The sequence below is a fragment of the Stylophora pistillata genome, chromosome 3 (assembly GCF_964205215.1).
Source record: "Stylophora pistillata chromosome 3, jaStyPist1.2, whole genome shotgun sequence".
Classification (NCBI taxonomy): domain Eukaryota; kingdom Metazoa; phylum Cnidaria; class Anthozoa; order Scleractinia; family Pocilloporidae; genus Stylophora; species Stylophora pistillata.
This window is the reverse complement of record NC_142521.1, coordinates 6,909,861-6,931,856: the sequence shown is the minus strand read 5'-3', so window position 1 is coordinate 6,931,856 and position 21,996 is coordinate 6,909,861. Positions and strand designations below refer to the sequence as shown.

Sequence of the window (21,996 nt, the reverse complement as noted above, 5' to 3'; positions counted from 1 at the left end):
AGAATCGAAAGAAATCATGACATATGAACCGATAAAACGATTTCGGTGTTCTTTGAAATGTTCTCTGAAACACCGCATGGAATTACCGACTCAAAAATACAAAGAAGCCATCCGGGATAGTTACTTTGAATTTTGCCGGCCTGGAGTCTTTGTCAACTTTTATTGTTCAGGTGTGAAGGTTTGAAACTTCGTAAAAAAATGAACTTCAAAGATCTTCGGCTCGGAGACCACTAGCGTTGTTCATTTAAGAATAACTTGACGATAGGAAACTGAAATCACAATCCAAAATTCCCCGTTTAATATTTAGCTGACTGTGCGATTTTGCTTTTACACCTCGTCCAGCGGTGAAAGAAGATCGAAGTCGACTTTTCTACTTTTAGAAAATGTTGCAGTTTGCAGAAAAAGCTTATTTAAAGCTCAATCAGATCTTTAAGGGCGTAAACTGAATGTCTAAACTTATCAACAATGGATGGGATCAGGAACTTTGCGTGCGTAATGCCACGAATAACACGGACTTTCTAAAAACAAAAACTAACTTAAGTTCATCCTGTCTCTTCGAAAGCGTGACGCACCGACAAAGGAAACAACCTTTCTACTTTGTGCTAAGTGTATACTAGAAAAGAAAGCGCAAGCCTTACTGAAGTGAATTCGATCATCTATCAATCGAATTTTAGTACAGTACAGTTTAGTCAGGTGTTACGCGCCATTTTACCGAGCGGTACCCCCTGACCGCCAATTAGCAGGTGTAATATAAAGAAGTACAGGATTGGCCACCGCCGGCGGTAGGAATAGAAGGAGTGTTTTCATTGGTCAAATGTCTGGGGAGGCTCTGATCATTGAAAAGCGCGCAAGCTTGATATATGAAAGAGGGAAATGGTTGTATTATTGCTTACATTCTGATCGTATACTTCTCGATTGTGGCAAGTCTTCGACATTTTTTAAATTCAAAATATCTTAGTATCGGTTTGTAGTAGCTTGATTACCTCGTCGTGTTATTAGTCTATGATGGCGAAGAGAAATAGAAATTTGGTTTCGTGCATCATGGCATCCCAAGTTTCTGGAAAATGCATCAGAACAAACATGGTGAGTTCGATTCTTCTATCAGATTCTAGTTTGACAAGTGCATAGGTGGTGATATTCTCGTTTCGTTCTTTCAGCTTCCCAAAGATTTCATAGAAGATGTGGATCGCCGTTTGAATTTTAAAGAGATACCTGTTATTTTGGCGAAGCTTGAACGACATAGCAGTCTCCAGAGGTTTAATGTCACGAAATGTATGAGATACATAGAGGTAGGGATTCGATTTTAATCCGTATTTCATCGAGCTTAGAGATGATTATTTTTACTTCTCGTCATAATAGCTAGATTGTGTTGTGAATATATCATGCATTTCACGATATCAGTCAATCTAATCAACCTTGTTACGAAACGACATTACAATTGTTCTGTGCAGTGACTTTGACGTGTTTACTCGATTAGGTTCTTCGATTTTAATGTGAGGTACTATTCTTTCTTATGATCTACGTTATTTTTCTTTTAGGAACTTTCACACTTCTTCTCAGAGACAATGAGTGTATCAGAGATGTTTTACAGCGAAAACGAACTTCCAGTTTACACGAAGGAGAGAGCTCGAATTGGTCAAGTTTTAAATTTATTCGGTGGAGTGGAGGTAAGCCATGTTAATTGTGAATCTGTTTTGTTTATTCCAACTTTGAAGTTAGTCGATTTTGTTTACTATTTGCTAAGAAGGGTTTTCGTTGAAGAATTTATTTATTAGACTAAACTGGGTAAAAAATTTACTCCACTATTACTTTTTTAGAAGTCCATTAACACACCGTATTTCCGAAAGATTTCAACACCGTTTCAAAATGTTTGTAATGCCTGCTCGAAGGTGTAGAAAATTGCGATTAGGATCTCAGATATAATTTCGAAGCCGGAATTCGACAAGAGTCCATTGAAGAACTCACGCTCTATCTTTGTTCGTGAATCATCCTATAATTATGTTGTCTTCGAGGACATAACTACGAAACTTTGACCAGGTCGACGTAGTATTTATGGCTTTTGTTTTTATCTTTTTACCATGTCAACCCTTGTTGCTGGTATTACAGATCTCTCGCGGGAAGAATTTTCTATTTTAAACAGCTGTTATTGGCATATTTGTTTCTCGGTCGTTGTTGTTTTTGTCGAAATAGCGTTTATTACTTGCTTCCTGATACAAGGTGGTGTCAACGGGTCAGACTAAATGTCATTCCCTTACTTCCGGTTCAGATTCTGTAATCATTGTTAACGGTTCTCACTGCAACACCTTACACAGCTGTTCCTGTTGTTGTAGCTGCCCTAACTCAGTCAGTTGCTTGTTCCTCAGTCAGTCTTTATTTTATTCTTGACAGATTGTGGTGCAAATCCTTTTTTATCCTGTTACTTATGGCTTCAAGCTTTGCAAGATAAAACCAACAAGTGAGCGTAGTAAATGTAGAAAGATATTTTGATAATCAAAGTAATATTGAAGCACTTTAGAATTAATTCAAAACTTGTGTTGGGTTCCACATGAACCACAGTCACATGTCTGCGTTGTATTTAGTCTCTTGTCTGTCTTCTTTCATCACTCATGAAATGACTTGAAGAGTGGTGCAAATATATATATAGACATTTCTTGTTGTTGATCATGCAGGGCTGCAGCAAACAGAATTGTACCTAGGGTGTCTTGATTTCATCCATAACATTTGTCTTGTGGTAAGTACTGTTTAACATACTGGTAATGCTATTGTGTTTATCTGCTTTGAATGCCAATCCACACCATATTTTACTAAACTTATAAACAAGTTAGCTATGATATTGAAATAAAGTATGTTCTCGACAAATCATCAAATAAAAGATACGCTAAGGTTTTCATGCCAGCCCTCATGCACATGTAACCATCAAGTTGCACTTTATTTTAATGCATTATTCCTTGACTTTTTCTCTGGACAGGTTGATGGAGTTGCTATTAATTTGGCAAAGAGAAATGAATTGATTAGTCATTTGTTCACTCTCCTAGAACAAAAGAAAACCTTTTCGTAAGTTTCAAACTTTTATTTCATTTCTTTATTGGGAAATAAAGCAAAATATTTATTTTTTGGGTTATAATTATGTTCTATTATATTGCAGCCGTGCATTGGTGGTATTAGAAGATCTGTTTGGTTCCAGAAAAGAACTTATCGATTTAGACCGCATTGGTATGTTAAATTTTTTTACCCAGCACGTCAAGACTATATGAGCTGTTCATTGGTATAATTCCACTTTTTTGCGAGAAGTCCTATATGTTTATATATTTTTTTATTTTTTTTTTTTCAGTAAATATGAGAAAACTGATAAACATCTTAGATCAGAAACAACTGGGGAACTTTTGTCGTGTTTTGTCATTTACCTTATCAGATTTGGAATCTGTAGAGGAGAGAAGTACTTGTGAGTGTTGTTATTTAATTCATTCCTTAAGGATAGTTTGAAAAATTTTACTGCACAGTAGTTTCTAACCAGTCATTTTAACCCCTTTGAACCCAAGAATGACCCACATCTGATTTCTCCATACAATTAAAGTGCCAAATCATTCATTGAGATCATGAAAGTAAAGGAAGTGATTGCCAACCTAAAAAAATATTTGATTGGTGTAGACAAATTCTCCTTGTCAGCACCAAAGGAAAAATGTTTTGAGAAGAGTATTAGAGAATGTGAATAGGATGTAAAATGTTAAATACAAGTGATAACCAACATATTTTTTACTTTTGATAGTGCTAGCCCAAGATGAAGTGGACAGAAGAGGAATGTCACAGAAGGATGTTGCTGATAATAATCAAGGTCCGTATTTATATATGTTCTAGTTTTATCAAGTGTTGCGTTAAGTGTTGTGCCTGATAGTGATGGGGAGGTCTGCGTGTCTTAATGATCTTGGAGGTCTTACCAACGGTGACTTTGGTCACTGGTAGGTTCAACCATGTTGGGCAAGTTCCAAGTGAGAGGCCTGACTAATTGCATCACCTGGCCCTCCAGGTTGAGGGTTGGGCGAAGGGCTAATATCCCTTCCCTGTACAAAAAAATATTATTACTGAAACCAGAAGGCCTTATGCGCAACAGAACACGAAGGAGACTGATGATGATGAGTTTTATCAAGTATATCTAATAACTAGATTATGAACTTCAGTTGTCTATCTCATGAGAGTTGTACACTTCTGGGGTTAACACTTCACTATTATATAATATACATTTCATTCTGCAGCCAATCAGACTGCAGTATTAGTGATAGACTAGACTATTACTTGGTTTTAATAAAGGCTACTAGAACTAAATGTAGTGTAACTATGTTACAGCCAGATATAATATGAATCTAAATATATATTGATGCTTAAAGAGCACACTGAAGTTTTATGTTTATGGTTCTATTGCAGCAACACTCATAGGTTTAAAGGAATTTCTCCCAAGGATAGTTAGACTGGCATGTCAGCCAATGGGTAAGATTTAATTTTTTTCTGGGTCTTGATTAGTTTTATCAACAATCTAATGACAAATATTGAAGTATCTAAATAAAATTTTCCTGATTAGTGGATCAATTGAATAACAATATCGTTTTTTTTTCTTTTGCAGTAGAGAGATCATCCCATTTCCTGGACATGGTTGATTTCCAAACATTCTTGCAAGATGTCTTTATGTCAGAGGGGCTTGATTTAGGTGAGCAGTCTTCATAAGAAATATCCTAATGATTAGCTTTCATTCTCTATTTATAAATTATCTGAGATTGATCTTTTTTATACAAAATTCATCCAAGTTCACTTGCTGTGGAGCCCTCTACATGCCATCACCCTAATTTCACTGACATGCATGAGTTATTCCCTTTGCAGAATCTGACGAGCATGAATCATTAGGACATAGGACTTTACGATCTTCTTTTAGCCACATACAGGGTCACATACATGAGGTTTGTACAACTGGACTGATTTTATAACAGCATTAACATGCAAAGGAGTATTGTCGTGTTGCACAGGCACAACATGTTTGTGATTAATTGTTCCAATATGGTTTGATTTGTCACTTATGTGTGGTATTGATTTTCTGATTATTATTTCTAGGTGATGCATAAAGTGGAGGTTTTCTATGTCCTTTGTTTGTTCCTGACTGGAAAACACAAGTTAATTGTGAGTTTAATTTTTTTTTAACAAGGAATTTTCCAGTAGTTAGTTTAAGGTAGACAGGTTGTCACAGAGCAATCCTTTATTGCAAAGGATGTTAATTCCCTTACCGAATGGACAGATATGTAAAGTATCTGCAAAACTGTCCTTCTCACATCTGTTACAGTACTGCACAATGTTTGTAATGGTTTTATTCATATCTGTAGCATATCTGCAATGTTTGCAGATATTTCACAGATATGTAGGAACTTCTTTCAAATATCTGCAAAGTGTCTGAGGAAATTGACATATATTTAACATGTATGTAGGCGATCAACTGAACAGAATGAGTTATAAATCAAGGATCCATCTTTTATCATCATATGCCAGTCGTGATATTTGAATTTTCCCCCAGTAGGGGACCATATTCAGCTTAATGCTGACCAAACATTGAGTGTCCAAACATGCAGCAACCGCACTTTTAAACCATCAATTTTGCAAAACTACAAAGACCTCTATGGAAAATAGCATATTGACTGAGTGACATGTAACTGTTTGCAAAAGGGGTCTACTCAGCCATGATGTCTTTAAAAATCCTCCTTATTGCGGTATTTAACTTCAATTGTGTCCTTAAACAAGAATAAATACTGATTACAAATGTAGGATCCAGAAAAAAAAATTCACACAATCAATTTTCTGTTTGTACATCAATTTACCTGCTTTGCAAATCTAACATGAACACAGCTCAACCTTTTAATAAACAAGAGGGTTGTTGTTGTCTCTAAAGTGTTAAGCTTGCATCAACTTTCCATTATCGTCAACTAAACCCATATCTGGAATTATTTCATTACTGTTCAGTTTTTCTACGTTTTCATAAAAGTATGAAGGAAGTTCTTCATAATTTTGTACTTCAACGCTATCCACAAGTGAGCCTGAATCAAAAACTGTGTCCTGCAGTGTGAATCCTGACCATCCATTTTCAGCTGTTGAAGAATTCGAAACCAGCGATCAATTGGAACCATCGATGTGTTCTTCAAAACACCGTGGATCGAGTTAATGGAGGGGTTGGTTTGAAATTATTACAGCTTGTGTTGTGTTATTTATCGGCGAGCGTAAAAGATCCGAACGACGCCATTCATTCAAGAACTTCCAGTGCCTTTTTACTGCCCGTCACGTGACTCGGTACAAAGTACAAACTATAACAATTTTGACAACACAACATCTCCTCCTTTAAAAACTACGGGGAGAAGCCAAAACTACTAAACATGAAGGTAATAAAGTTTGATTTAACTTATAACATGAACTGTGTAAACTTAGAGATCGGACTGTTCAATTCATAAATTTATCCCGCACAGTCACAAGTCCAATCTTCTGGGGGCACTGACTACTCGCCCAGATCTAGTTGTGGTTGCACCAGCTGCACAAGCAGCTGCCGGAACATCCAACTTGATCGCCTCTGGAATTTGCTTGCTCGAATCAGGACTGCTAGGGTACAGCGGAGTAAGGTCCTTCCGGTTCCTTCTGATAGTTCCTCTGGGGCTGCTAACAATGTATGAACGAGGTGTCTCAGCCTCTTGAGTCACGGTCGCTGGGACTTTCATGTCTCGAATCCAAACCTCGGTTCCCACAGGAATCTTCTTTTGATCTCTTGCGCCATGATGAGAATCAAAGTAAGCCTTTTGCTCTTGCTTTCGAACTTCCTCTCTACCTCGGACTATAGACAAATCAGGCCAACCGGGTTTCAGCTCCACCGCAGCAAGTGGAACTCTGGATCTTATCTTTCGACCAAACAGAAGCTCAGCTGGACTGTAACCATTCTCTAATGGTGTTGAGCGATATGCAAGCAACGCCTTAGCAGGATCATCCTCCTTCTTCAGGACATACTTTGCGGTCTGCACCGCCCGTTCAGCCATCCCATTTGATTGGGGGTACTTTGGACTGCTTGTCACACTTGCAAATCCCCATTCCTTTGCAAATTTAATGACTTCAGCTGAACTATACTGAGGACCATTGTCAGATCTGACAGAGTCTGGAATTCCATGTCTCGCAAACATAGATTTCAGCGCCTGAATGACATCTTGCGAAGTCTGGGATGATGAAAGCAAGGCCACCTCAATGTATCGGCTGAAGTAATCTACGACCAGCAAATAGGTGCGGCCCTTTAGCTGAAGCAAATCTGTTCCGATGATCTGCCATGGCCTGTTTGGAACCACTGAAGGAATAAGGGGTTCTGCTCGGGAAGATCGGTGTTCTGCGCATTTGCGGCATCCCTGAACCATATCCTCAATCTGCCTACTAAGGCCTGGCCACCACACAGACATCTTGGCACGGCTGCGACATTTTGTGATGCCCTGATGGCCTTCATGCAAGCAATCAAGAATCTCTATCCTCATGCAGGACGGTATGATGACTCTGGAAGCCTTCAGAAGTAATCCACGAACTAAGGTAATTTCTCCTCTCTCACTCCAGTACCCTTTTAGTGCCTCCGGAACTCTATCTTTTTCTGGCCAGCCAAGTTGGCAGTAGGCTGCAAGTTGTCGGCATACTTCATCCTCCTCTTGTCGTTCCCTTATCTCTTCCAGACGTCTGTCGCTGGCTGGAATTTCACTCAAAACACTGTGCGCATACAGGGCTATTTCTTCTTCTTGTAAGCCTGACTGCTGCTCCTGGTTTATCGGAGCTCTTGAGAGAGCATCTGCTGTTGTCAAACTCTTGCCTGGAACGTGTGAGATGGAATACTGGAATCTGAGCAGCCTCATTCGTAAACGCTGAATTCTTGGTGGCATTTCATTTAAGTTCTTTGACCCCAGGAGAGGAACTAATGGTTTGTGGTCCGTTTCAATATGAAATGGCTTACCGATGAGGTAGTCCGATAACCTTTCGCATGCCCATGTCACTGCTAGAGCCTCCTTTTCTACTTGGGCGTACCTCTGTTCTGTTGGCGTCAATGCCCTGGATATGAATGCAACGGGTTTCCAACCGCCATCCTCTTGGGCTTGGGTGAGAACCGCTCCAAGACCAAACGAGGAAGCGTCCGATGATACCCTTGTCTCTTTGGCTGGATCATAGAGGGCTAGTGTTGGCGTAGAGACTAGGGCCTTCTTTACGGCATTGAATGCTTCCCGCTGAGCCCCAGTCCAGAGCCATGCATTGTTCTTACTCAGAAGATCCCTCAGTGGCTTTGTCATGTCCGCCAGGTTAGGAATGTACTTCCCTACTTGATTGACCATGCCCAGGAACCGCCTTAATTGTGCAATGTCAGTTGGTTCCCCCATCTGTGCGACAGCTTCCACTTTAGTGGGGTCGATTTGCACTCCATCTTTGCCGATCACGTGCCCCAGAAATTCCACTTTATCTGTTGAGAACTTGCACTTCTCCAGGTTAAGGGTAACATTAGCATTTGCTAACCGCTCCAGTACTGCAATCAACCTCTTATCATGCTGCTCTTGGGTCTCTCCAAATACTAAGATGTCATCAACTTGACACTCCACCCCATCGAGACCTTCTAGGATCCTCTGCATCGCTTTCTGGAAGTGTTCGGGTGCTGAAGAAATACCGAAGGGTAGTCTTGTGAAACAGTACCTTCCCCATGGTGTGATAAAAGTGGTAAACAGCTTTGAATTCTCACCTAACTTCCTCTGCCAAAATCCACTATTTGCATCCAGCTTAGACATAATCTTTGCGCCAGACAGTTTGGCTAGAGTTTGTTCAGTTGTTGGCATTTGGTGGACCTCTCTCTGAACAGCCTTATTTAACTGGACAAAGTCACCACAAATTCTGACACTGCCATTCCTTTTGGGTACAACAACAATCGGGGAACACCACTGGGTAGGTTGATCGACCTGTTCTATCACTCCCATTTGCTCCATTCGCTCAAGCTCCTTCTTCACTTGAGGTAGTAAAGGAATAGGAATACGCCTTGGGGTACACAGATTAAATGGAGTGACTGATTCATCCAGCTTGATCTCGTAAACACCATCCATGCATCCTAACCCCTGAAACAAGCTGGGGAATCTCTTCTCATAGTTGCTGTCCTTTGAGTCAACACCAGAGATTCTAGCAATTGTCCCGAGCCGGCTACACGCGCTTCTTCCCAACAAGGACTGTTCAAGGCCAGGAACCACATAAATTTCGTCAGCACAGCATTGCAGGTTATGCGTAAGGGATGCTGTAAATTTACCTTTGCAAAACAGTGGTACTTTGCATGGGCCATACAATTTCTTATCAGGTGGAAGGAGCTTTTCCTGAATTGACAAAAGACCAAAAGTCTTTTCTGATATGACAGAAACATCAGCCCCACTATCAAGCTTGAAACTAACTGGGCAACCATTTACCAGGATTTCAGCTTTCCACGGATGTGCCTGCATGCTGTCAACACCGATCTCTCCAAGAAACACACTGGTATCTGGATCCTCAGAAAACTGATCCTCGGTTACAACTTCTTCAACCTGTTGGGACATACATACTCGGGCATAATGACCTTTCTTGGAACATTTATGACAAACAGAATTAAGTGCAGGGCAATTCCCTCTGGTGTGATTTGCAGATAATCCACATCGTAAACAGCCACTGGGGTTTGACTTATCTCTAGCGCCAACGACACCTCCACGTTTCTTTGGTGGAAACTTCTGCAACTTTGCTCTGAATTTGGCTCCAATCTCATCGATTTCGGTGGATGTCGACCGCTGACCACTCCTAATGACTTCTTGTTGTTTCTTGACTGACTCGCTTTCCCTGGCCATTTTCACAGCTTTTTCAAGAGTCAAAGTCGATTCCAACTGCATCTTTTCACTTAGTGTAGCATCTTTAACTCCCACCACAATACGATCCCGAATCATCTCTTCTTTCAGGGCGCCAAAATTGCAATGCTCGGCCAAGCAATGAAGCGATGTGATGAATTCCTCGGCGGTTTCGTCAGCCTGGGTTCGCTGGTTGAATTTCGCTCGTTCGTAAATGACATTTCTCCTGACTAGGAAATACTGGTCGAACTTTTCCTTTACTTTGTCGTATTTTAGCCGGTCTCCCTCATCGCCAAACACAAATGTAGTCATAACATCGTCGGCGGCATCGCCCATCGCGTATAGCAACGTGTTTACTTGAATTTCTTCGCTTTTTCTGTGTAGATCACACGCCATCCGATATCGACCGAACCGACGAATCCATTTTTCCCACTCGTCTGGCTTTTTGAAATCGAACATTTCGGGTGCAGTAATCTTGTTAGCCATGATTCCTCCAGAACAGTAGTACGCTTACTTCCCGGGTTTCTTCTGCTGTCGCGGCGAACAATTTCTCTTTTGTCAATATTTAGCTCCGCTCGAGTAACCTCAAAGAACTCTCCTGTATTTTCCTCTAAGGGCCTCGACTATCCAGTTATTCTTCTCGTCAAGGGACTCAAAATCCCACTTCTGACACCATGTTGTGTTATTTATCGGCGAGCGTAAAAGATCCGAACGACGCCATTCATTCAAGAACTTCCAGTGCCTTTTTACTGCCCGTCACGTGACTCGGTACAAAGTACAAACTATAACAATTTTGACAACACAACAGCTTGGAGCTTCAATTAAAGCATTCCTCATATGACAACTCAAGATTTGGTGGCTAAGGATTTGCAACGCAACGAAAAGGTGTTGAAACGCTTGCGTTTCCTTGAATCAATCCATTTGTCCGCCATCTTGCTTTACACTGTAGATGGACAATGGTGGCACTTTTCTTTTTGTGGTGTGATATATTTCAGTTATTCAAATGCTTGCATTTGGCATTGTTTTAGCATGCTGCAGACTTCTAGTTCAGCTTACAGATAAAGATCAGCTCTGAAAAATGTCGAAAAGGAATCGACGAATTACCAAAGCATCAACACGTTTTCAAGAGGATAATGGTGAGTGACACCCATTTTTTTTAGTGGTGAAACTTAAAACTTTTTTTATTTCGTTCATAGTTGTGAATGACTTTATCGAAACTAGCTACGAAAAAATTGTTTGTAGCAAGACTTACTTCAAACAGATAATCTTAGTTGCTGATACCTTTTTTCCTTATGACTTTCACCTTGTGAAATTTACTGAGGATGGAATTAAGTGCCTGTTCGGTAGAGGTAAAGTTGAAATAATTTACCAGTGACGATGTTGAGGCAGGCTCCTTGTGTGACACATTCTGCAAAGGGCAGGTACCCAGTGATAATTCTTGCTTTTGGTTGTAGGTAAACTGAATAACCTCTCATTCTCTCTTTTTTATCTCACTAATTTCAATTCCTTAAATGGTGCTTTGCCTCTTTCATGTTTCAATGCCATTTCGTTATTTATATTGTAGCCTGCAGTTATTAGTGCTCCCAACCGATTCAAGTTGTTGTAATTAAACCATTGAGTTTACGCAGTGATTCCTTCTTTATTGGCGTGGTGGCAGTGTTTAACTCATGCCTCGACTTCCCTAACACAAGTGTAGACTAATTTGGATCCTGCGACATTCACTCCTTAGCAAGGTGACAAAGCTGTCATTTCAGGTAAGCAACTTGTGAACTTTTCACAATGGCCGCCTCACCTTAAGCACCCAAACAGTGGCAATTAACGAAAATCGAGACGATTACTTCATTCGAAAGTTGGCAGCAGAACTTGATCCATGTCCTTTCACTCAACAAGAACTCTGTTCCCTTCCTTGATGCAACTTGGCAGAAACAAACCGCCACCAATCCACTTAGGAGCCTTACAACCAATGGCTCTGCAGTTCCCAAGGCTCAGCGACTCACTGCTGCCCAAAAGAACGCCCATCTGGACTTACTACTCAGCCAAATAGCCAACTTCTGTCCTGTGATCTCTAGGAATTCTATTGTTAAACACTCAACTTCCCTGACTGACATATGGCAGAAAATCCGTCAACATTATGGTTTCCAGTCCACTGGAGCACACTTCCTTGACTTGGCTAGCATACACCTCCAGCCAGATGAGAGACCCGAGGACCTGTTTCAGCGCCTCATGGCTTTCTTTGAAGACAATCTCCTTTCTGTCCACGGTGGCTTAACACACCATGGAGATCAGGTTGCTGCTGATGAAGACCTCTCCCCCACATTAGAGAACACTGTCGTCATCCTCTGGCTCCAATTGATACACCCAGACTTACCTCTTCTTGTGAAACAAAAAAATGGCTCTGAGTTACGCCATAAGACCCTGGCTTCACTAAAACCTGAAATCTCTCTAGCTCTTGGATCTCTCCTTGATGAGTTACGTAGCATCAACGATACCAAAGCTATGCATATCGGCAGTACCACACCAAGGCGCCACTCTAATAGTGATCTAAGCCACCCTCATCGATGTCCCTTCTTGTCCTGCATACTCTGCAAAACTGCCGGTCACCCACATAAAACCCACAACCTGATGGATTGCCGTTATCTACCAAACTGGGACTGTCGACCATGGGCCCAGTTATGCATGGTGACAGATGACCCCGACGACCTTGATGCTGAGATCTGCGAGCCCTTGGATGAGAGCAGTGACCTTGTAGTCCCACCAGTCCAGGGTGAAGAACCAACAGCCATCTGTGTCAGCATAGTCCAGTCCCCTTTACTTCACACCTTCTATCACAAACACCCAGTGCAGCTGACCCTGGACACCGGTGCAACCTCCAACACGATCAGCGCCTCCTCCACCAAACGTCAGATTGAGATAGGTGGCACTGAGATTATCAGTTACAGCTCACCTTCCAGGCATACACGTCAACTCAACATACGCCGTACACAATCCTTCCTACTGCGCAACCCAAACCACACTGTCCTTCTAACATGCCACGCAAACCAGAAGAGGCATGGCCTCCGCCCCAGCAAATTCAATCTGTGGATCATGCGGTATGCATCTCCAACACGACCGGCTCCCCCATTCTCCTGAAGAGTGGTGAGCAGCTTTGCTAGCTTCGGCAAATTCTACCCGTTGAATCTTCCACTTCACCTACCCCCACATGTAGTGCTGTCTCTCCTTCACCGGCCACCTGCAAGCCCTTTTCACCCTGTGTGATCCTTGATCCTCATGGGTGCCTAGATCAGGACACTCATGACAAATTCATAGCTCTCAACCTGGAGTTTGATGATGTGTTCAACCCCTCCATCTCTAAATACAATGGTGCAAGTGGCAAAATTGAAGCTGTTGTCAACATTAACCCCACCCTTCCTCCCCAGCACAAATGCAGGCTCCCACAGTACAATAGGAACGCCCTTGAAGAATTACGAAACAAGTTCAATAAGATCAAAGAAAGTCAATGTCCATGTGGAGTACCTGGACACCTCATTTCTTGTGAAGATACCCAATGGCAGTAGCAGACTTGTGACATCCTTTGGAGAAGTTGCCCAGTACAGCAAGCCTCAACCCTCCTTGTTGCCTAAAGTTGATGGCGTACAGCGTGAAATAGGGAAGTGGAAGTACATTGTTATCACCGATTTGCTGAAGTCTTTCTATCAGATTCCCCTGGCCAATTCATCTAACTGTGGCGTTGCTACCCCATTTAAAAGCATCCATGTTTACACTCGTTCTGCCATGGGCTTGCCTGGGTCCAAAACTTGCCTTGAGGAGCTGATGTCCCGAGTTCTGGGAGACCTCATTCAAGAGGGCTGTGTTCCCAAAAATCGTCGACAACCGGTACGTTGGGGGAAATAGCCCCATTGAGGTCCTCGACAATTGGAGAAGAGTTCTTGCCCTACCCCAAAAGAACAATCTTCGCTTATCTGCAGACAAAACTATCATCTGCCCAAGAAAGGCCATCATACTGGGTTGGGTGCTAGCCCCCACAAATTGGCTGCACTATCCTCAGTACTCAAGCCTCCCTCAACAGTACAAGGCCTCTGATCCTTTGATGGAGCTTACAAAGTTCTAAGTCGTGTGCTCCCAAGATTTGTGGAGCTGCTTCATCCCCTTGACCAATCCACTGCAGGGTAAGGATCCAGAGAAAAAAATTGTGTGGTGCGATGAATTGATACTGGCCTTCAAAACCACTCAACGTACATTGGCTGACAGCCAGATCATCACAATTCCCCAGCCTCAAGATGCCTTATGGATAGTGACCGACGGCTCCGTCAAGAATAGAGGTATGGCAGCCCGCTCTTAGCAGGCTGCCATGCCTAGGTCACTGCTCTTAGCAGGATTCTTCAGTGTCAAGCTTCGTAAGCAACAAGTGACTTGGTTGCCTTGTGAGATTGAAGCCCTGGCAGTTGGTGTGGCAATTAGACATTTTGCCCCCTATATCATTCAATCTCCGCACACCACCAAGGTACTCACTGACAGTAGACCCTGTGTTCAAGCTTATAAAAAGCTCAAGAGAGGAGGATTCTCAGCCAGCTCAAGGGTCACCACCTTCCTGTCCACAGTCAGCCGCTATTCTGTCCACAGTCAGCCGCTATTCTGTCCACATCCATCATATCGCCGGAGTTGAGAATCTACCCTTCAACTATGCAAGCCGAAACCTAAAGGAATGTTTGGACTCTAGCTGCCAGATTTGCAAATTCATCATCGAATTCAAAGACTCTGTTGTTTGCCGCCTTTCTGTTAGTGATGTCCTTTGAGGCTCTGTCAAGATGCCCTTCACTAGCCGTGCTGCCTGGCAGGCTACCCAGCTGAAGTGTCCTCACCTCCGGAGAACACACTCTCACCTTAGCCAAGGTACCCGACCCTCTAAGAAAGCCACCAAGGTTATTGATGGGAAACGCTACCTCAAAGATGTTGTGATTGCCGCTGATGGCCTTCTTGTTGTGCGTGATCATCGACCCTTCCAACCCTCACGTGAGCGCCTAGTTGTACCTCGCTCCGTCTTAGACAGCCTATTAACAGCTCTCCACATCAGGTTTAGTCACCCATCAAAGTACCAAATAAAGCATCTCTTCACCTGATACCTCTTCGCTTTAGATGTTGACAAAGCCATTGACCTTGTATCGTCCTCTTGCCACAACTGTGAATTGTGAAATCCATCCCTAAACACTTCCAGCCCCAGTCACGCAAGGAACCCCCTTAGACCATTGGTGTTTCATTCGCTGCTGATGTTGCCCGATGCCACCAACAATTAATCCTCGTACTAAGTAAGACTGTCTCCTCCTACACTTTAACCACCCTTTTCAAGAGTGAGAAACATTAGGATCTCCGCAACGCCCTCATGATCTTATGTTCCCAGCTGCGTTCCTTGCAGAATGGCGGTGCAACAATCCACATCGATCCTGCTCCTGGTTTTTGTGCACTTACCACCGACCCAATTCTCCTTTCCCACGGAATTACCTTGGAGATTGGTAGGGTCAAGAATCCCAGTAAGAATCCTGTCACAGAATGTGCCATTGAGTCACTTGGTCTAGAGCTCCTCAACTTGTCTCCTGAGGGAGGGCCTGTGAACAATGCACAGTTCTGCAGCCTGTGCATGACATTGTCCCTGTTCAGGTCACTGTCCCTGCTCAGGAGCTTCCTCCAGTACCTACAGCCATTGTTCCGTCAACCTGCTCTCCAGCCCCCTCTCCAGACAGCTCAACTCCTTCAGACACTCCTCCTGAGTCTGCTGCTGTCGTTCCTCACAGGAGGTCTTGCCGCCAACGTAGTGCCCCATTTTGGCAAAATCAGAATTGAGATTTAAAGTAGTCTTCTTAACTTTTTCGTTCTTCCTTCTTACACTGATCTGCATCCTTTCCCCTCATTGTAGTAATTTTATTTTACTCATTACATTTAGAAGGACAGCTCTAAGGGACCTGTGACTGCACCCGTTGTGCATATATCCGATTAGTTTCAGCTTCACTTTCATTGTTGTTGTTCCACTTCAGCTCCTCAACGTTGGTCATTCTCAATCTCTGGCAGTCTAGTTACAGTGTGCATGGTCAAACAAACTACTGTACTCTCCTTGTTGGTTGAAATTTTTTCAGTATTTAGATTATGAAACTCCATGTTACCAACATAATCAACTCAACTGTATAGGGCTGTTTGTTGGTAATCCACAATTTCAATCATTTGAGAACTGATTAATGAACACTTGTCTTTTAATTGCTTCCCAGGTTTGTTCTGGATGAGAAAAATTATAGAATGCAGGCTGTCACAGTGTAAATAAAACCCTGCAAGATAAATGCTGTTGAACTTGTAGAGGAGTATATAAAAAAAAAAAAAAACAGCTAGAACTTTATCACAATTTTATGATTATTCCTGTATTTTTTAATGATTTTTTAAGTTTTATATGTTCTTGTTGATTAGAAGAGAAATGAAAATTGCATACATAATTAATTTATGTCAATAAACTATGTCAAATAGATAACATTGCAGTGTCTTATTCACTTGCTCTTAGTTAATGAACTACATCCCATGCCCCCCTTGATAGCCTCCCCTATTGCCTCCATAGGGATCCACAGATAGTTAACATATTTGTAGTAGCAGATATTTCCACAAATATGTATGTACTGTTGGTTTTTCATAGCTGTCACATATCTGTCACAGTTAGAAATTTGGGGTCAAATTCCTATATGTTACAGATAGGTCACGCAGATATTCCACAGATATGCTGCAGACCTAAGGAACATATTTGCCGGTTTGGTGAGGGAATTTATTTTAAATTCTTCATTCTATGTTTTATTAATGATTTTTTTATTTCCAACCTTGCCTGCAGGTTCAGAAGAAGCTGTCAGAAATGAGACTGATTCCTGGAATGAGCCAGTTGTTTGACAAAATGTCATGGCTCAATGAAACAGAAAGAATGTAAGCCTATGTGCATGTATTATTCTGTCATGCTTTTTTTCTTGGATGTTCTTGTAGACATGGTTGGCATTGTGCAAACAAGGTCATCATACCTCAAATGTTGTTTGTTATACTTACCCTATATCAGTTGGTGATTGCCTTGGTCTATAATTTTTTATATTGTTTTGAAGATTTAGACTGTTACCATTATAAGATGTCAATTAAGGCAACTTTGAAAAATTCAATGTTTTTCTCCTAATAGGAATCAAGATTTGATGGACTTAGAGATTGCAGATCATGAGTGTACACCGGTAAGATTAATTATTTAATGTTATTACAGAGAGATGTAAGTGCTAAAAAAAAAATATTTTGACTGATCTCTTCTCTCCATGAGTCTAACCTCCCCAATGGTTCATTATATTTCAGCAAACTGCGTTGAAGATCCAGTTCCTGCGACTAGTTCACAGTTTCTGTGACAGGCACGAGTAAGTTAATTTTTTTCCCCTTTAAATTACTATTTTCTGTGAGTAATTGATATGTTTATCTATTATCTAGAATTAACCTTTGTACTCTGTTTGTAGGAATAAGCATCTTCTTTTAACACCCAGAGAGGTGGATGAACTTCAAGAGTTATATGGTAAGTGGGGCTTCTCAGATGGTAGTATGAATTCTCCCTACTTCAGTTCTGCCATCTCTTTCTTCCAATTTTAGCTATAAGAATTATTTCTTGTAAGGTCAAACCAATTACTCCCATTTGATACTCTTCTACACAACAGTTTATTGACAGCGTAAAGAGAAAGAAACTACTGGTCATCTGTTAGAATGAATAGATTTTTTAAAAAGTTCTTGGAGAAATTTAACCGTAAAGATATGAAGTGTGACAGTCTTAGATGGTTTCTCCTTTCTGTCTCCTTTCTCCAGTTCAAAATGACCTGGAACTACCTGAGAGTTTGACAAACACCAACAGGTTTGTGATTTTTTAATTTTTTGCTTTAGGGATAGACAATTTCTGTCAAACATGTAGAGATATTTTGATTTGTGCATTGTGTGCATTCTTTGGTACTCTTTTTGAAGAAGAAGCTTATCGATTGTACAATAATTTCTTTCTCTTTAGTCATCAGCTGTTAACTATTGTTATTATTTGTAATCTTACAGGAAATTGTGTTGTACTGGAGAAAAAGGACTTCTTTCAAAAATTCTAGAAACACTGATCAGATGTCCTCCTACTGCTCCACTTAGGTAAGTTACCCCTTGATCCCTAAGAGTGATTTGTTTCTAATTTCTCCCTACAAAGTCACCCTTGAATTACCTAGTAAGGTTACAAGAATAAAGAAAATGATGACCAACTAGAGAAGTTGTTGATTGTTCAACAAATTCTCCTTGTCAGCACCATATGAAATATATAGAGAACATTACCCTTGCAAAATAAGACTGGAATATTCTGGTTATTTCTAGAAATTTTCTAGAAATATGACAGAAAATATTTCTGGAAATTTCTAGAATTTACCAGTTTTCTTTTCTGGAAAATTCTAGAATGTTAATGAAACATGCTAATTAGGGTAGATTCAGCCAGAATTTGCCAGCTTATTCCAGAAATCACTTTACTAGGATAAAATCAGCTTTTTTTCCAGTTTTTTCCAGCTTATTACAAAATGTAGATTTCTAGAATTTTCTAGGAAATTCTTGCATACTCCATAAAGGAAGCAGTGATTAAATAATGTATCAATTTCCAGCTTTTTCTAGCATATTCCAGATTTTCAAGATTTTTTCAGCATTTATTCCAGCTTTTTCAGGTGTTTACTTCATGATGGTTCACTCTAATGACTGTTAATAATTTTTACTTGGCATTCAATCATTTCAAAAAATTTATTAGATGTATACAACAAGGCTAAGCCAGTAAATCTCAACAGGTTTTTTGCTGGTAGCACTCACATGCCCAACAGAAAAAAGAATCACGTTTTTGCCAGCAATAACTTGAACAAATGTTTGAAATTCTTAACAGGAAAAACAAATTATCCAAAATATATGTTACATAGCAAAATCTTTTCTTTGTCTCTATGACTATCCTGGACTGAAACTGAAGAATTAAAAAAAATCTTGTCTTTTTTGATAAAAAAAAAAACAGGGACAATAAAATCTTCCTCATAGCTTTCTCTGTTCTTGTCCTCTACATTTGGCCTTGTTTTCTTTATTTTCCCTGGCCTTCTTGAGGACCAGGCCAAGGTCCTTTCTCACAGATGACCTTGTAACTGCAGGAAATCCTTTCCTTAACACAATACCTGTAAAAAGGAAAAAGCAAATGAAAGCAGTTTAAGTAAAAAGCATCTTACATTTGAAACTGTATAGTGCAAAACACAAATTATAAACAGGAACTCTGACTTGCTGAAAGATCTTTATTTTTGATCACATGTTAATTACTGAATTTTAATAGCAGAATTTAAACCAGTAAATAGATGCAGTCCGCTTACATGTGTGCATCCTTTTTGCCACCCAATTCAGATTATCTGGTGATTCATGTGGGAGTCTGCAATTGCTCTCTTTGTACAATGTTGCACTCCATTCCATGCAACAGATGGCACAATCTATTAATTGCACCCTCCCAAATGAATCTTTAATTGAGTAACAAAAAGGCTGTAAACACAAACATGTAAGCTCGTTTGCCTATGTTACTTGAAGTGCAAATGTAATTGTAGTGGGAAATGTTGACCATTGGACAGTATGTAGTACGACAATATGTATTTGCAGCATTTTGACAACATATGGCCATAGCAATGAGAACTTTTCTTTCAGTTTCTGTTTATGTCTATTGCTTTTATTTGTTAACAAAAGTCAAGGAAATGCAGCCAAGACCTGTGACACAAAACTACATATTCTACTTAAGCAGTTTAAAATGTTTTGAATTTTGCAAAGATGTTGGGTCAACTATAAGCCAATTGCCAGCAAAAGATGCTGCTTTTATCAGGGAGACCAAATGCTTGAGAGACCAGGAGATCTGTTCTGTATTTAGGACAATTTGCACATATAGGGGTATAGAGATAATTAAAGAAATACATCTTTAAAAATTAACTCACTTTCTAAAATGCTCCGCCTTGATGGACTCAGGCCTGGCCTTGCTGTGTAATCTTTGTTGCACTGAAAACCAGTGACTGACGAATTCTGCAGTTCCTCACTTGAGTAAAGCTGCCTTGCTAGTGCCTCCACAGCTGACTTAGCATCAGTATAATCCTCTATTAACTTGACCAGTGCCTCCTAAAAGAGCAATATAAACTGTAATTAACTATGACACTACAAGTCTGAGTTTTGAACATACATGTAGAGTCTGTTGTAATAGACACTCTAAAGATTGCAATCAAAACCAACAGAGTTATGCAATTGAGCCAAAAATCACAAATACTTTCTCCATAGGAGCAACTTGGGAAAAATTGTGTGCTATCAGCAAAAGAAATACAGTGGGCCAATCAATCAGATTCACAGATTTTTAAGACAAGGAAGCTGAATGACTACTAAAACAAATTTCCAAATATCATTTCTTTTGTAAGATACATGTACCTGTCATATACGTTTTTTAGGTGTGAATGGAAGCAGTTAATGTCATTAAGGTAAAGAAGTCATTTAACATACATTCATCAATGTGGTTTACATGTGCATCTTGAAGTGAAGAAATAAGGGGGGTGTCAGCTCTAAGGAGGCTTGTTTTGGGAGAAAAACAAAACTCTTCCAGGAATCTGAAGATTTCGCCCAGAACTGGGAGACTCAAGAAAATTTCCAGGAGACACGAAGCAGTGTAACTAAAATTTCATGAACTTTGAGATTTTGTGAGAATGTCTCAAAACCTTCTGGGACAATGTTCTCAATTTACGGGAGGACTTTTATTTACAGATAGTACTGCTCAAACAGAGTTTTTTGGCATTGTTCCCCCCCCTCCTGTGATGAAATACCTTTGTAAGCCCATTGAATCTCTCTTCATTTGGGTCCTCCTTCTCTGCAACTTCATTTTCAATTTCCACTTTTCCCTGTTGATAAACAATGCAATGTCTGTCATGTCACAGTTAAACTAGATGGTCTTTTGCACAGAACTTTGCAAAAATGTATCACAATGTTCCAATATTGATATACAGTTTGCCCCAAGCAACTTAGCTTCCAACAACAGCTTAAACTATTTTGCATTATGAACTTACTGCTGGAAATATGTCTATAACAAAAAATAAGTATTTCTTTGAATCTGCTGCTAAGTTATAATATTAAGAGAACAAATCAAATTGCCAAATGATTGCATGTCACAATAAATGTACTATGTATGTGTCAATTAGTGAAAAAGACTGACTCAATACAGCTGTACATTTGTCAAACATGTTTGCACAGTTACAACATACCCAGAATAATCCAATTATTAATATCAAAAGCATTGTGGCATAATGAAAACACACATGTATGCATAATACAACTTTTGTTGCCAAAAAATACTTTAACAAACCTTTGATTTAACTTCTCAGAGTAATAGTACAAAGCATATACAAGCTCAACATTACTTTAGATGAATAGCATTGTGAAAGAAACCTGTGCACTACTTGATATTAAAGTCCCAAATAAAGCAAGACCCGTACCTTTCTTTTCTTCCTCTTTAGTTTTTCAAATTCAGCCTCCAAGCTGCAAATTCGTTTATTAAGAGACATTAGCAGAGGCTGACATCCTGAGCATGCAGTAGGTAGACTGCTGAATGATGTCTGCCCTTGTTGCACAACATCTCTGTTTACATGTATGTGGTCATCCATTTCCAGTTGATAGCTGGGATTCATTGCTTGATCTAAATCTGACACATCAAAGTCTGAGCATTGGTGTAAGCTCCTAAAGAATGAAAACTCCTGCTGTTGTGTAGCTTGTTCAAAATGGGGTGATCCAGATGATCTTGACACTGTACATGTATGTTGTTGCTGGTGGGGTGAACTGTGTGTGCCAGATGTATCTGTGGCTTCTGGTGCTGTGATGTAACTTTTATTTGTGGACTGTAGTGGAGAGGGGAAGCTGTTTGTGACATTTAAAGCACGACGGATAGACCGGTTGGTGCCACCCGAAGACTGATATGAAGGAGGAAGGATGTTGATTACACTTGAAGATTGGTGGTGTCGAGGTGTCTCCAAGTTGCCATTGAAAGACTGTTGGAGAGGAGGTGAGCTGCTAGGTACACCTGAAGGCTGCT

The 21,996-nt window shown here is 40.5% G+C and overlaps 2 protein-coding genes and 1 pseudogene across 3 annotated transcripts in view; 2 read left to right on the top strand and 1 right to left on the bottom strand.

Annotated features, from left to right (window-relative positions):
* The first annotated feature begins 614 nt into the window (after positions 1-614).
* The window catches only part of LOC111334498 (short transient receptor potential channel 4-associated protein), a 35,320-nt gene continuing 13,938 nt past the window's right edge, over positions 615-21,996 (top strand). The window contains exons 1-19 of the mRNA XM_022940249.2: positions 615-1,083; positions 1,158-1,289; positions 1,539-1,667; positions 2,389-2,455; positions 2,670-2,731; positions 2,969-3,054; positions 3,146-3,213; positions 3,332-3,442; positions 3,767-3,832; positions 4,420-4,482; positions 4,616-4,699; positions 4,870-4,946; positions 5,098-5,163; positions 16,732-16,820; positions 17,062-17,110; positions 17,226-17,284; positions 17,381-17,436; positions 17,721-17,766; positions 17,955-18,038. Of these exons, the coding sequence (XP_022795984.1) occupies positions 1,003-1,083; positions 1,158-1,289; positions 1,539-1,667; positions 2,389-2,455; positions 2,670-2,731; positions 2,969-3,054; positions 3,146-3,213; positions 3,332-3,442; positions 3,767-3,832; positions 4,420-4,482; positions 4,616-4,699; positions 4,870-4,946; positions 5,098-5,163; positions 16,732-16,820; positions 17,062-17,110; positions 17,226-17,284; positions 17,381-17,436; positions 17,721-17,766; positions 17,955-18,038 (1,475 nt within the window). The 5' untranslated portion in view covers positions 615-1,002. The remainder of the gene's footprint in view (positions 1,084-1,157; positions 1,290-1,538; positions 1,668-2,388; positions 2,456-2,669; positions 2,732-2,968; positions 3,055-3,145; positions 3,214-3,331; positions 3,443-3,766; positions 3,833-4,419; positions 4,483-4,615; positions 4,700-4,869; positions 4,947-5,097; positions 5,164-16,731; positions 16,821-17,061; positions 17,111-17,225; positions 17,285-17,380; positions 17,437-17,720; positions 17,767-17,954; positions 18,039-21,996) is intronic.
* LOC148734323 (uncharacterized) lies at positions 10,667-15,717 on the top strand (annotated as a pseudogene). The gene is made up of 2 exons (XR_015999409.1): positions 10,667-10,760; positions 10,904-15,717. The product of XR_015999409.1 is annotated as an uncharacterized LOC148734323 (transcript).
* LOC148734322 (uncharacterized) lies at positions 18,647-21,668 on the bottom strand. The gene is made up of 4 exons (XM_088752449.1): positions 21,404-21,668; positions 20,738-20,812; positions 19,871-20,048; positions 18,647-19,078 (listed from the first exon to the last, which is right to left on the bottom strand). Exons 1-4 carry the CDS (start codon positions 21,593-21,595, stop codon positions 18,942-18,944), a joined length of 582 nt encoding a protein of 193 aa, XP_088608575.1. The 5' UTR covers positions 21,596-21,668; the 3' UTR covers positions 18,647-18,941.